Source organism: Lethenteron reissneri, chromosome 55, assembly GCF_015708825.2.
Source record: "Lethenteron reissneri isolate LAM-NWPU_2019-01 chromosome 55, ASM1570882v1, whole genome shotgun sequence".
In the NCBI taxonomy this organism is placed as follows: Eukaryota; Metazoa; Chordata; class Hyperoartia; order Petromyzontiformes; family Petromyzontidae; genus Lethenteron; species Lethenteron reissneri.
In genome coordinates this window covers 12,694,103-12,706,796 of record NC_083833.1, presented here as the reverse complement: position 1 = coordinate 12,706,796, position 12,694 = coordinate 12,694,103, and the positions used below count along the sequence as shown (strand labels likewise).

The following is a 12,694-nucleotide window of genomic DNA, read 5'->3' as shown; positions in this document are numbered from 1 at the left end:
CATTGTGTATAAATCAGCCCCAAGTACTGTACTGAAGAAGCTTGACTCAATTTATCACTCGGCCTTAAGATTTACATTGAACTGCCCATATAGGACTCGCCACTGTGATCTGTACATTGGGTCAAACTTAACATATCTTAATGTTCGACGGCTTGTGCAGGAGATCCAACAGATTACCTGTTGGATCTCCTCTCTCTCTTTCAAAGAACAACTTTGACCTAAGGTCTTAGCTCATTTACCAGCTTCACATTCCCCATTGCCGTACAAATACTGGAGGAAGGGCCTTTGCTATTGATGCCCCCACGGTCTGGAATGCTATTGCCAATAAACTGCAACTTGAATCACTACCTATGAGATCTTCACTCAAAACTGCTCTAGAGGAGTTGTACACCCCTAGCTGCCACTGCTATTCAGTGGCCTAAAATAAAATAAAATGTTTCGCTCCGGATGACCGCTGCAAAGTATGATCTGTGTTTTGATTTAGTGTGCTGATCTTAAAGGTGCATTGAAAAATGTTGATACTCCGACTGATGCTCCTGCTGTTGTGGAGTGACTAATGCAGCCAGCTATGGTTGCAGGGTTTGGTGGTACATGTTGTTTACGTCGTTTATTGTGAAAATTCCGTCAGTTCCTATGATCACTGTTACATTGCTTTTATGGCTTTATTTTGGTGATTTCGAAAAGTTTTTTGGTCGGGCCATGTTTGTTGTAGTACGGAGTTAGACTGATAACCTAGGTTGTCTTGTGGTTGTTGTTGTTGTTTGACTTGCATCCCACTGGGATTTTTGCACGCAATATTTAGCTGTCTTTTCTTGGATTTTCTGTTGCACATAGTCACAGTCACTTGAAGATGTTTTCTTGTTCATGTTTTAGTTTTTTGTTTGTTGCGGTTGCACCCGATTCAAGAGCCGAATGGCTTACAGGGCTATACCAAATAAATGAAACAAAAAAAATCAGAGTACGTTTTTTGTTTGCATTCTGACCACAAGCATTGTGGTTAATGATTCCTTGTAAAAGGTTTCAGTTTGGTGTTTTAATATCTTAACACCTGTTTTGTTGCCAGGAAAAGGGGGAAAATCCTAATATATTTTGGTACTGGCAAAGGAGATCCCATGATGAAGTTAAGAAATGTTGTTAAAGGTAATGTTAAGTAACAACGGTAAGCCTCTACCAAATGATTACTCTCCAAAAACAATGGAGGTAATGCTGCCATGGTCATTTGTCGGTGAATCCACGATTGCCACTGTTCATATTAATGCGTCGTTTCACGATTGAGGCATCATTCCCTGCCTTGGGCGGATTGTAAATTTGATTGTGGGCTTACGCTCCAACACACATCCGGTGTGCTGTACTAGTAACTAATTGGCATGTTTTGCTTACAAGACAACCTTACTGATTGACCGTGGCGGGTTTAACAACACATCTTCACGCGATCTAACATTATGGTTAATATTGGTCGCGAAAGACCTACTACTTTTGCGTGTTACAATGGCATTGTGACAATTGAATATCGCGATGACATCAGTCCCACGCAAATATCCTCGCGAGATGACGTAACCGCGGCGACTCAGTGTCAACCAACCCCTCGCGGAAGACGTAATAACGCGCCTGTGCGTGGTGACGTCACCATCACGACTCAAAACAACTGGCGCGAATACGTCACTGCGGTCAAACCGATGCGGTGACGTAAAATTGTGTCCGCGCGTGGTTGCGTCACGGACGCTGGGGGGGGGACAATTGATGACGTCACCACAATCACAGCGTTCACCGCCGACGCGTTGACGTCGTGTGCCTTGGTCACATCGCAAAACAATGATCGTTGCCGTGCGCGGTGACGTCACCACCGCGAGAAAAAAAATATTGCGCGGTGACGTCACTACGGCTCAACACACTTTGCGCGGTGACGTCACGCACGTTGAACGCTCCCCGTCTGCGTCGTGACGCCACCCAAATTAAATCCACTGCGCGTTGACGTCATTGTTGACGCTTTCTCTGCCAGCCCGCGAGAGCGACATCACGGGACTTGGTGTCTCAGCGAGCCAGGGAAGCCGAGGGACGCCGGGGGACGCCGGGGATCTGCGAGTGCCACGGTGAGAGCCCCGGGGCTGTGGCGGGAGGCGGACCGACTCGAGGCGCGTCCAAGTGAATGTACCACACACTGTACGCGTACTGTACAATACAGTGTGCCACCACCACCGTCACTGCTCCCGCCACCACCGCCGTCATCGCTTCCGCCACCACCACCACCCTCACTATCACCACCACCCTCACCACCACCACCCTCACAATCACCACCCTCACCACCACCACCCTCACCACCACCACCCTCACCATCACCACCCTCACCACCACCACCACCCTCACCACCACCACCCTCACCACCACCACCCTCACCACCACCACCCTCACCACCACCACCCTCACAATCAACACCCTCGCCACCCTCACCACCACCACCACCCTCACCACCACCACCCTCACCACCACCCTCACCACCACCCTCACCACCACCACCCTCACAATCACCACCACCCTCACCACCACCACCCTCACAATCACCACCCTCACCACCACCACCCTCACCACCACCCTCACCACCACCACCCTCACCACCACCACCCTCACCACCACCACCCTCACCACCACCACCCTCACCACCCTTACCACCACCACCGCCACCCTCACAATCGCCACCTTCACAATCACCACCCTCACCATCACCATCACCACCCTCACCACCACCACCGCCACCCTCACCACCACCACCCTCACCACCACCACCCTCACCACCACCACCACCACCCTCACAATCACCACCACCCTCACCACCACCACCCTCACAATCACCACCCTCACCACCACCACCCTCACCACCACCCTCACCACCACCACCCTCACCACCACCACCCTCACCACCACCACCCTCACCACCACCACCCTCACCACCACCACCCTCACCACCACCACCCTCACCACCCTTACCACCACCACCGCCACCCTCACAATCGCCTACCCTCACAATCACCACCCTCACCACCCTCACCACCACCACCGCCACCCTCACCACCACCACCCTCACCACCACCACCCTCACCACCACCACCCTCACCACCCTTACCACCACCACCGCCACCCTCACAATCGCCACCCTCACCACCACCACCGCCACCCTCACCACTCGGGTTTCTCACTGGCGCCGTGGCCGCTCGCACAGGTCTCGTTGCCATTCGCCTGCACCCATTCCCTGTTGCTGGGTTGTCGTTCACCCGCGCAGCCTTCGTTCCCGTACATTGAATTCATTCGTCATCGACATTTCGAGGACGTTCATTCTCTTACATTGTCATCATTCACGTATATTGAAATATTTATTTACACTGCAGGAGGAATCCGATGAGCTATAAAGCTCTTTTTCACAGATGTCCAGTCGGGGCACGGGGTAAGAACGTTACAACAACGGTGCACAAACACGATAGGAGTGCAAAGTACAGATCTGACAAACAAAACCACCCAAACACACAAGTAGAACTAAACCATCGCGAGCCTGCCAGGTAACCCCCACTGAGGTGTGAACTTCTTGACGAGACGCAGTTTGCCGTGGACACTGAGAGATTGAAAGAGAAGCAGCTACGCGGATTCGTGGACACGCACAGGTTCGAGACATCGTCGCAATCGATCTCCAATCCAGCAGTGGACCGCGACTGTGATGATTAACACCAAGCGACAGGGAGAGGAACACGCGGATAAGGGGACGCGGAGCAGTGTGGATGCAGCATCGCATTCCTCCGTTAAGAAAGGCGAGCGCGCTTGGGTTGGGTACGTAGCGGCTGGGGGAGATGGAGAGATTAAATCATTTCGCGTGCTGCTCGGTTGATTTGTTGCACCCCAGGGTCATTGAGAGTTGGCGGTAGTTCCGGGGAGGCCCTCATCTAGCAGTGGATTAACCATGGCTGATGTACTGTAGAAGAGAGATGCTTGGGGAGGCCCTCATCCAGCAGTGGATTAACCATGGCTGATGTACTGTAGAAGAGAGAGGCTTGGGGAGGAACTCATCCAGCAGTGGCTGATGCTTGATGAAATCGGCTCGTGTAAAGGTCGGTGTTGGGTGGATTCTATTATATCGCAGGATCGAGATCGGTGGTGGCGGTTTGCAAAAATCCTTCATCCGGCGGTGGATTTAACACGGCTGATGATGACGACCCTCCGCAGATGCAGCTACCGGAGAGGCGCACGTTCCCACGCCACCCCCAGTGCTAGTGGGCCGCTACCACCACCGCCACCACCGCCGTGTCGGTGATGAACGGACCGCAGGGGAATGCGTCGGTGGGGAGCGGGACGGGCGCCATGGGGCCCGTACTCTCCCCAATCACGGGCCCCGCCAGCAACCCTGCAGGCCGTCCCCACGGCTGCGAGAACGGCGCCCTCATGGACCAGTTTGGCGTGTTCATACAGGCCCTGCTGGCCCTGGTGGCCTTCAGCACGCTCATGCGTAAGTGGGCGCCGGTGGCGCGCCAGCCGCTCTTCGTGTTGCGTGCGGGGTGAGACCATCAACCTGGCTTAATCACAGCCCCATGCGCGAGTCTGTGGGTCTCGATATGAATCAGAATAAGAATCAGAGTCTCTATACTGCAGGAGGAGGAATCCCATGAGCGATGAAGCTCTTTTTCACAGATGTCCAACAGCGGCACAGGGTCAGATCGCTCCAACAACAAACGATACAAAAACAGGATAGGAGTGCACAGCATAGGAGAGGTAAGCAAATCACTTAAAAATATATAGAAATAGAAACGAAACTATGTTTAACTTACCAGGTAAAGCCCACTGAGCTATTAGCTTCTTTTCAGAAGCGACCTGTTGACAACATGATAGCTCAACGAAGTGGCATATCACATGTACATTTACAGCAGCCAACCAATCTAAATATCTCCAGTAATAACCCCAATTTACAAACTGCCACTCTAATAACTTTCGCCACAACGTGCTCAACTCATTGTTTGCCTCGCCATAGTGCACTTGAGTGTTTACAAAATTAACCATTAAGCCACTACTTGTTTTACATTCCACGGCGAACATTCAGTTGCCAATAGTCTCATGTGTACGCAATTCATATTTTTTATTCCGCCGCATACAGTGAGGGAAAAAACGTATTTGATCCCTTGCTGATTTTGTTCGTTTGCCCACTGACAAAGAAATTATCAGTCTATAATCTTAATGGTAGGTTTATTTGAACAGTGAGAGACAATAACAACAACAAAATCCAGAAAAACGCATGTCAAAAATGTTATAAATTAATTTGCATTTTAATGAGGGAAATAAGTATTTGACCCCTCTGCAAAACATGACTTAGTACTTGGTGGCAAAACCCTTGTTGGCAATCACAGAGGTCAGACGTTTCTTGTAGTTGGCCACCAGGTTTGCACCCATCTCAGGAGGGATTTTTCTTCTTGGTTCTTTCGGTAAAGTCACGTAGAAGGGAAGTAATAAAATAATAAAAATAAAACATAATAAAATAATTCTCACGACGTTTCGGCCACAACGCAAGCAGCCGTCCTCAGGTGAAAACCAGGTCTGTCGGGGAGACAGCGTCTGAATGAAACAGCACACGAGCTTGGAGCATATATATAAGCTGGGATGGGAGGGGGGGAAAGGGCGCTTCGACAAAAGAATTTGCATATCAAAATTAATTTAGCATATTTATGGGAAATGCAGGAATGTGATTAGTACTACATATGCCCGTGCATTATGCAGGATTAGCAGCATCAAAGGGAGGGGTAGCATTAATAAAGGGAAGGAGTGTTAATAGTATGTAGCTGCAGTAACTAAAACCAACACAAAACAACTAAAGTATAAACTACATAGTATCATCAGTATGCTAACTATACTCTACAATAAGCTGAGTTACTAACAGTAAGTAATGCATTACAATTCTACGTCGTAAAAATTATATAATATGCTTCCATCTAAACTTTATTCTCTTACATTACACGAGTCTACACCGTACTATATACTGCCATAAACAAACCCAACATTAAATTACATACTGTATTGTAATATAACACTATGTATTATTCTACCCACCCTAATGTATATCACACTGCTATATATTCACTATACAATTACGGTACTATATATTACTTTGAACATTGTATTAAGCATATAAATGTTATACTATTTGTTATTATACACTGTACCATTGACCGTCGTGTCAATGGGTGAGTAGTGGGATGAAACTTGCAGCGGAGCAAAGAATCCATTCCCTGCGGAGAATACAATGCCAGTGAGTGGAACGCAGTCTGAAAGTCACCGTAAACGTGAACACAATCAGTTAAGATCCGAAATGGTTTATTACGTCCTTCCAATGATTGCTAAGCCAGAATCCATCTTCTCGGTTGAAATTGTCTCCGTGTTTGTATATGTGGATCACCTCATGAACGAATCTCTCATGGTAGCCAGATGGCTTGCAGAGAACCTCTGTCTTGGAGAAGTCAATGTCATGTGAGCCCACTGAATTGTAACAGTGATCTGCCACGGCTGAGGTGTTTGTCCTACCGTGTTTCAAGTCTGCTTTATGTTCACGGATGCGGTCCGAGACATGTCGTTTGGTTTCTCCAATGTAACTGCTACCACAGAGGCAACTTAGTTTGTAGACGCCAGGGTACTGTATGTCTGGAACCATATATTTTACAGACGGGACCAGATCACGGATTTTGTCCCACTCTTTGCAGATCTTCTCCAAGTCATTAAGGTTTCGAGGCTGACGTTTGGCAACTCGAACCTTCAGCTCCCTCCACAGATTTTTTTATGGGATTAAGGTCTGGAGACTGGCTAGGCCACTCCAGGACCTTAATGTGCTTCTTCTTGAGCCACTCCTTTATTGCCTTGGCCATGTATGTTGGGTTATTGTCATGCTGGAATACCCATCCACGACCCATTTTCAATGCCCTGGCTGAGGGAAGGAGGTTCTCACCCAAGATTTGACGGTACATGGCCCCGTCCATCGTCCCTTTGATGCGGTGAAGTTGTCCTGTCCCCTTAGCAGAAAAACACCCCCAAAGCATAATGTTTCCACCTCCATGTTTGACGGTGGGGATGGTGTTCTTGGGGTCATAGGCAGCATTCCTCCTCCTCCAAACACGGCGAGTTGAGTTGATGCCAAAGAGCTCCATTTTGGTCTCATCTGACCACAGCACTCACCCAGTTGTCCTCTGAATCATTCAGATGTTAATTGGCAAACTTCAGACGGGCATGTATATGTGCTTTCTTGAGCAGGGGGACCTTGCTGGCGCTGCAGGATTTCAGTCCTTCACGGCATAGTGTGTTACCAACTGTCTCTCACTGTTCAAATAAACCTACCATTAAAATGATAGACTGACCATTTCTTTGTCAGTGCGCAAACGTACAAAATCAGCAGGGGATCAAATACTTGTTTCCCTCACTGTACATGATAAACAATTAATAGTAATACAAATAATAATATAATAGACACGGTAATAAATCTTAATATATCAATAATATACACTTACTTTTCAAAGTATAGATGCGCAATGAGCTGAGCATCCTCTGTTTTCGGTAAAAGGGAAATTTGTGAATTTGTGAAGATGTGTCTGTTCAAATTGTTTAGCATACTTCCCGACATGCAAAAAACTTCAAATTTGGCATGTGTGTAGCTTCCAGACTGTACACAATGCAAAAAGTATAAAAATAGACTTTTCTATTTTGGGGGGGGGGGGGGGGAGGTGCAATAATGGATATATTTTGCACGGCAAGTGAGCGGTGACGTCACATCTGTGATGTCACCCACATGCGGCAGCGTTACGCAGTGTCTCTGCTGACGTCACGCAACCCCCCCCTACCCTCCGCGTAGGCCGTGTATTAATCCAAGACAAGAATCCAAGTCTCGGGCAAAGCCGGGTAGTAAAGCTAGTTCATAATAAAGGTTTTTGGGTAAGATCGCGTTATTATAAATGTGTCGCAACCCTCCACCACCCGACACTGCAAATCAGTTAAAAATGTGTCACGTTAACAAAACGCCAATTAGTTACTTGTTCAGCCCACCGGTGTGTTTGATAAATGAATCCACAAAATTTAGAATTTGTGCATCTCTGTCTGAGCTACCGGTGACAGGCATGAGACCATCCACTCCGCTACACTTTAGAACCTGGTTTGATCACAAATTTGGTCTACGTGTGAAGCTGTGGGTCTACTTGTTAGTCTGTGGGTCTACGTGTGAGTCTGTGGTTCTCTGTGTGAGTCTTAGTGAGTCTTTGAGAACCCGGTGTAATCACCGCTGTTGGGCAAATCATGCAAACCCGGATTGGAACCCAGGATCTCAGCGGTGCCGGGTCAGTGTCTCTGAACTTTGCTCTACAACAACAAACTTTCTGAGAACCCGATTTACCGGTCTCTACAGAATCTGGCACGGAGCATCATGAGTGTTGTTAGTGCTCTATATTTGAAAACAAAGGTTATTTTGTGTTTTTAGTAATTGGTGTTTAACGATGCAGTTCTAAGCTAATAAGGGTGAATATCAGGATGGGTGAGCACTAGGTCTTGCCTGCTGTTGTTAGGCGTAGGGCTGTAAGGTGTGGCCACGAAAGGCCATACCTCCCAATAGCTTCCTCGTATTGAAAAGAAGAGCGTTCCAGACGGCCGCAGAAGCACATATAAAAGGACGCGATGCAGTGCCCATCTTTGTTCGATGGCCAGCCAGAAGCCGGCGGCGATGTCTATGTTTATACTGTGTGATGGAGCCATAGTGCACCCCCAATGACAGCTGTCTCTGTGCATTATTCTGATAGTAAGGGGGCAATGTTGCTCTGGGTGATCCCAGTTGAGAAATGTTGCGGTGTCATCCTTCACATTATGCCACCGTAGACGCTGGTGCACAGCGGCCACTGCGAGTGAAGCAGGACGGCGTGCGTGCCCGTGTCTGTGTGTGGTTAATGTGCTGATAACCAGGGCGGCACGCTGGGACACATCACCATCCCTGTGTGGAGCTCCTGTGCACGTGTGTGTTTGTGTGTGGTTTGAGTACCTCTGTAAACATCGCCACTAGGGAGACAAAGGGAGTGGTGCTTGCCACCCACCCCCTTGTGTTCCGTGTCAGCATTCATAGGTTCCTACTAGGTGTTCGCTAACAGCACTTGCCCCAACAGTCTGTTAAGGCAACACGGGGGATCTTGGTCTTTGTGTGTATGTACAGTGGGGAGCGGTGGTTTGCGCTGCGCTGCGCTACGAACCTGGCGACCTGAGTTTGGTTTCCGCTCGCGGCCAACACCAGTGACGAATATCTGAACCGGTCCTGGGCCTCCCCCAGGTCGACTTGGCGTCAAATGAGTACCTGGCACGCTGTATTAGCATCTCCACCGAGGAGACAAAGGCAGTCGGGCGTGATGCTGGCCACATGATCTCATAGGTGCGCTGTGCCAGCCTTCACAGGTCCTCGCGAACAGCACTTGCCCAAGCAGCCTGCGTAGGCTACACGAGGGATCTTTGTCTTTGTGTACGGTCCGTGGGCCGAATGGATGAATGCAGTGTAACACCCCTGTTGAGAATATCCAAGCCAATCTACTCAGCCCATCTCGTCTGATGTGTCATTCCTGTTATTCATAATGAGGAAATGTCAGAATCAGAATATTTATTCATGCTGGAGGAATTCGATGAGCTATAAAGCTCTTGTTTCACAGATGTCCAGTATAAATGTTGTTTATTAATCTCGGGTGGAGCGGTGGCGCAGTGGTTAGTGCAGTGTGCCATGAACCCGTGTGAGCCAATTTTGATTCTTGGGCATGGCTGATAGTCATCGGTGGTGAGCGATATCTGAACCAGTCCCGGGCCTCGTCCATGCGAGTAGCTGGTATGGTGCGCAAACACTAGCAATGGAGAGACAAAGGTCGCCGGGTAGGCGTGGTGCCGGGCATGCAACCCGCCGGCCTGGATAGGTGTTTCTCGCTAACAGCACTTGCCCCAATAGTCTTATTTAGTCTGTGTGGGGGATCTTTGTCTTTACCTCTGTCTTGTGTCACAGTGAAGCGATTTCGAGAGCCATGTGGGGAGAGGAGGCCCTGGAGGATCTGGTGAGTTCACAACATTTACATCACAGCATCTACGTTACAGCGTCTACATCATCCCTGCTGGATCACAGTGTGATCATGAGCCATCGGTTCTTCATAATATTCACTTGCAATGGCGTTTTTTACTTAATATGTCTTTGTCTGTTTACATATGAGTATCATAGTGACTGTAGACCTACACTGCCATTAGACTTACATTGCCCATAGACATATATTGATCATAGACTTATATCGCACGTAGACTTGCATCGGCCGTAGCCTAACATCACCCATAAACTAACACATGCTTGTCAACCCATACGGTTTATCTGTATTCTTGTACAGGCAAATTGAGTTTTCAGGTCCATACGGCGTACGGCCGTTTCAATACGTGTGAAGTATGGGAATTGACGGCAGGAACTTCTTGACGGGAACACACTTTTATTAAATCTTTACGTATCAAAATACAACGTGTAGTCTCCTTTCTTCCGACTTCACACTCCACTACTCTCGTGTAAACTCTAGGCCTCTGGCTACACACGATACCCTTCACTCGTGTAGACCCTACGCCTCTGGCTACACAATACACTCGACTCGTGTAGACCCTATGTCCCTGGCTACACAATACACTCGACTCGTGTAGACCCTATGTCCCTGGCTACACAATACACTGCATTCGGCTCGTGTAGACCTTACGCCTATGGCTACACACACTACACTCGCCTCTGGGTTACACAGAGTCCCGGTCCCGTTAGGACAGCGGGACTAGGTACCGCAGGGCCCTAGGTCTTCATCCCCGTCTTCATTCTTCGCTGGTTACACACTGCCCTCACGCCTGTGTGCATCCCCTTTTATAGCCCCTGCTCACGAGAGGCGGAGCTGATGCGTACTTCAACGTGAGCATCGCTCCTTAATGAACCAATCACGACGCACTCTCTCTACGATCCGTTTTCCCCAGCGCGTGTTAACACTCCTCCACCAATCACACCGCGCTGCCACCCGATCACTCCCTCTCAGCACGTCACCCGTCCACAGCCAATCAGTACCCCGTAACCCACGACCCCGCGCTGACCCCTGATCCTCCACCGTCAGCGCACGTCACCACCTACACAGCCAATCATTACGCGCTGGCATACGATCTCTAATCCCAGCGCGTATCACCTCTACACGTGCAACAACAAAAACGTTGTTTTGTCTATTTCTTTGTGTTTCTCTCCTTGTGATGTTATTTTGTAGGATGAACGTTGAAATTTATAAGGGCACGGGGTGACTAATAAGGTCTGAATTGGTCTGTAATAAGGTAGGCACTGATAAGGGGTTGACGGGTACGCTCACATCACCCATAAACTAGCATTGCCCACTTAACTTGACTAGTATGTGATAATTGGTTCTTTACCCTTCTATCTGGCAACAAAACTGACACCTTTTTGCAAGGAGTCATGTTTGCATAGACCGCAATACCTGCAGTCATAAATACAAACAAAAGACATAACTCTGATAATGTGCACTGTCCTTGAAGTTGATTGGTCCACACCCGAGACAGCTTTCCTTCGAGCCTAGTCTCATATGGGTTGGACCAGATGACGCCAAAAGGCGCACAACTCAAGGACAATGCACCATCAGAGTATGAGAGCTCGGGGCAAGCATCTACACTATGGGGACCTCATTTGCCAGTAAAAATATGATAATTGGTTCTTTACCCTTCTATCTGGCAACAAAACTGACACCTTTTTGCAAGGAGTCATGTTTGCATAGACCGCAATACCTGCAGTCATAAATACAAACAAAAGACATAACTCTGATAATGTGCACTGTCCTTGAAGTTGATTGGTCCACACCCGGGTGTGGACCAATCAACTTCAAGGACAGTGCACATTATCAGAGTTATGTCTTTTGTTTGTATTTATGACTGCAGGTATTGCGGTCTATGCAAACATGACTCCTTGCAAAAAGGTGTCAGTTTTGTTGCCAGATAGAAGGGTAAAGAACCAATTATCATATTTTTACTGGCAAATGAGGTCCCCATAGTGTAGATGCTTGCCCCGAGCTCTCATACTCTGATGGTGCATTGTCCTTGAGTTGTGCGCCTTTTGGCGTCATCTGGTCCAACCCATATGAGACTAGGCTCGAAGGAAAGCTGTCTCGGGTGTGGACCAATCAACTTCAAGGACAGTGCACATTATCAGAGTTATGTCTTTTGTTTGTATTTATGACTGCAGGTATTGCGGTCTATGCAAACATGACTCCTTGCAAAAAGGTGTCAGTTTTGTTGCCAGATAGAAGGGTAAAGAACCAATTATCATATTTTTACTGGCAAATGAGGTCCCCACATTGACTAGTATGTCCTTGTCAGTTTACATATTAGCGCAATAGTCACCGTATACCTGTTGACTGTTTCTCAAACTTAAGTTGTGTAATTGTACGACGATGAGTCGGGAATAATCTGCCCGAGGCAGTTGATTATCTAACTTTGATTTGCGTTTGTGTAATACCCTTGCTGTCTCGCGTGATTACGCGACTGTTCGCGTCGCTTTCTTTTTTGCTTTTCGGCATTTCCGTGACCCAGGTCACCCTCGCGAATAAGACTTCTGTGCTGGTCTCTTGACTTCTCACCCCCGGTTCAACAAAATTAACTTGAGACTTGA

The 12,694-nt window shown here is 48.3% G+C and overlaps 1 protein-coding gene across 3 annotated transcripts in view; it reads left to right on the top strand.

The window, feature by feature from the left end:
- The first annotated feature begins 1,951 nt into the window (after positions 1-1,951).
- The window catches only part of STIMATE (STIM activating enhancer), a 29,794-nt gene continuing 19,051 nt past the window's right edge, over positions 1,952-12,694 (top strand). The window contains exons 1-3 of one of the 3 annotated variants that reach the window (XM_061574384.1): positions 1,952-2,090; positions 4,207-4,486; positions 10,025-10,073. In XM_061574384.1, coding sequence (XP_061430368.1) covers positions 4,294-4,486; positions 10,025-10,073 — 242 coding nt within the window. In that variant the 5' untranslated portion in view covers positions 1,952-2,090; positions 4,207-4,293. Of the gene's footprint in view, positions 2,091-3,421; positions 3,437-3,513; positions 3,651-4,206; positions 4,487-10,024; positions 10,074-12,694 lie in introns of those variants that run through there. The other 2 variants (XM_061574386.1, XM_061574383.1) reach the window with 2 other exon arrangements.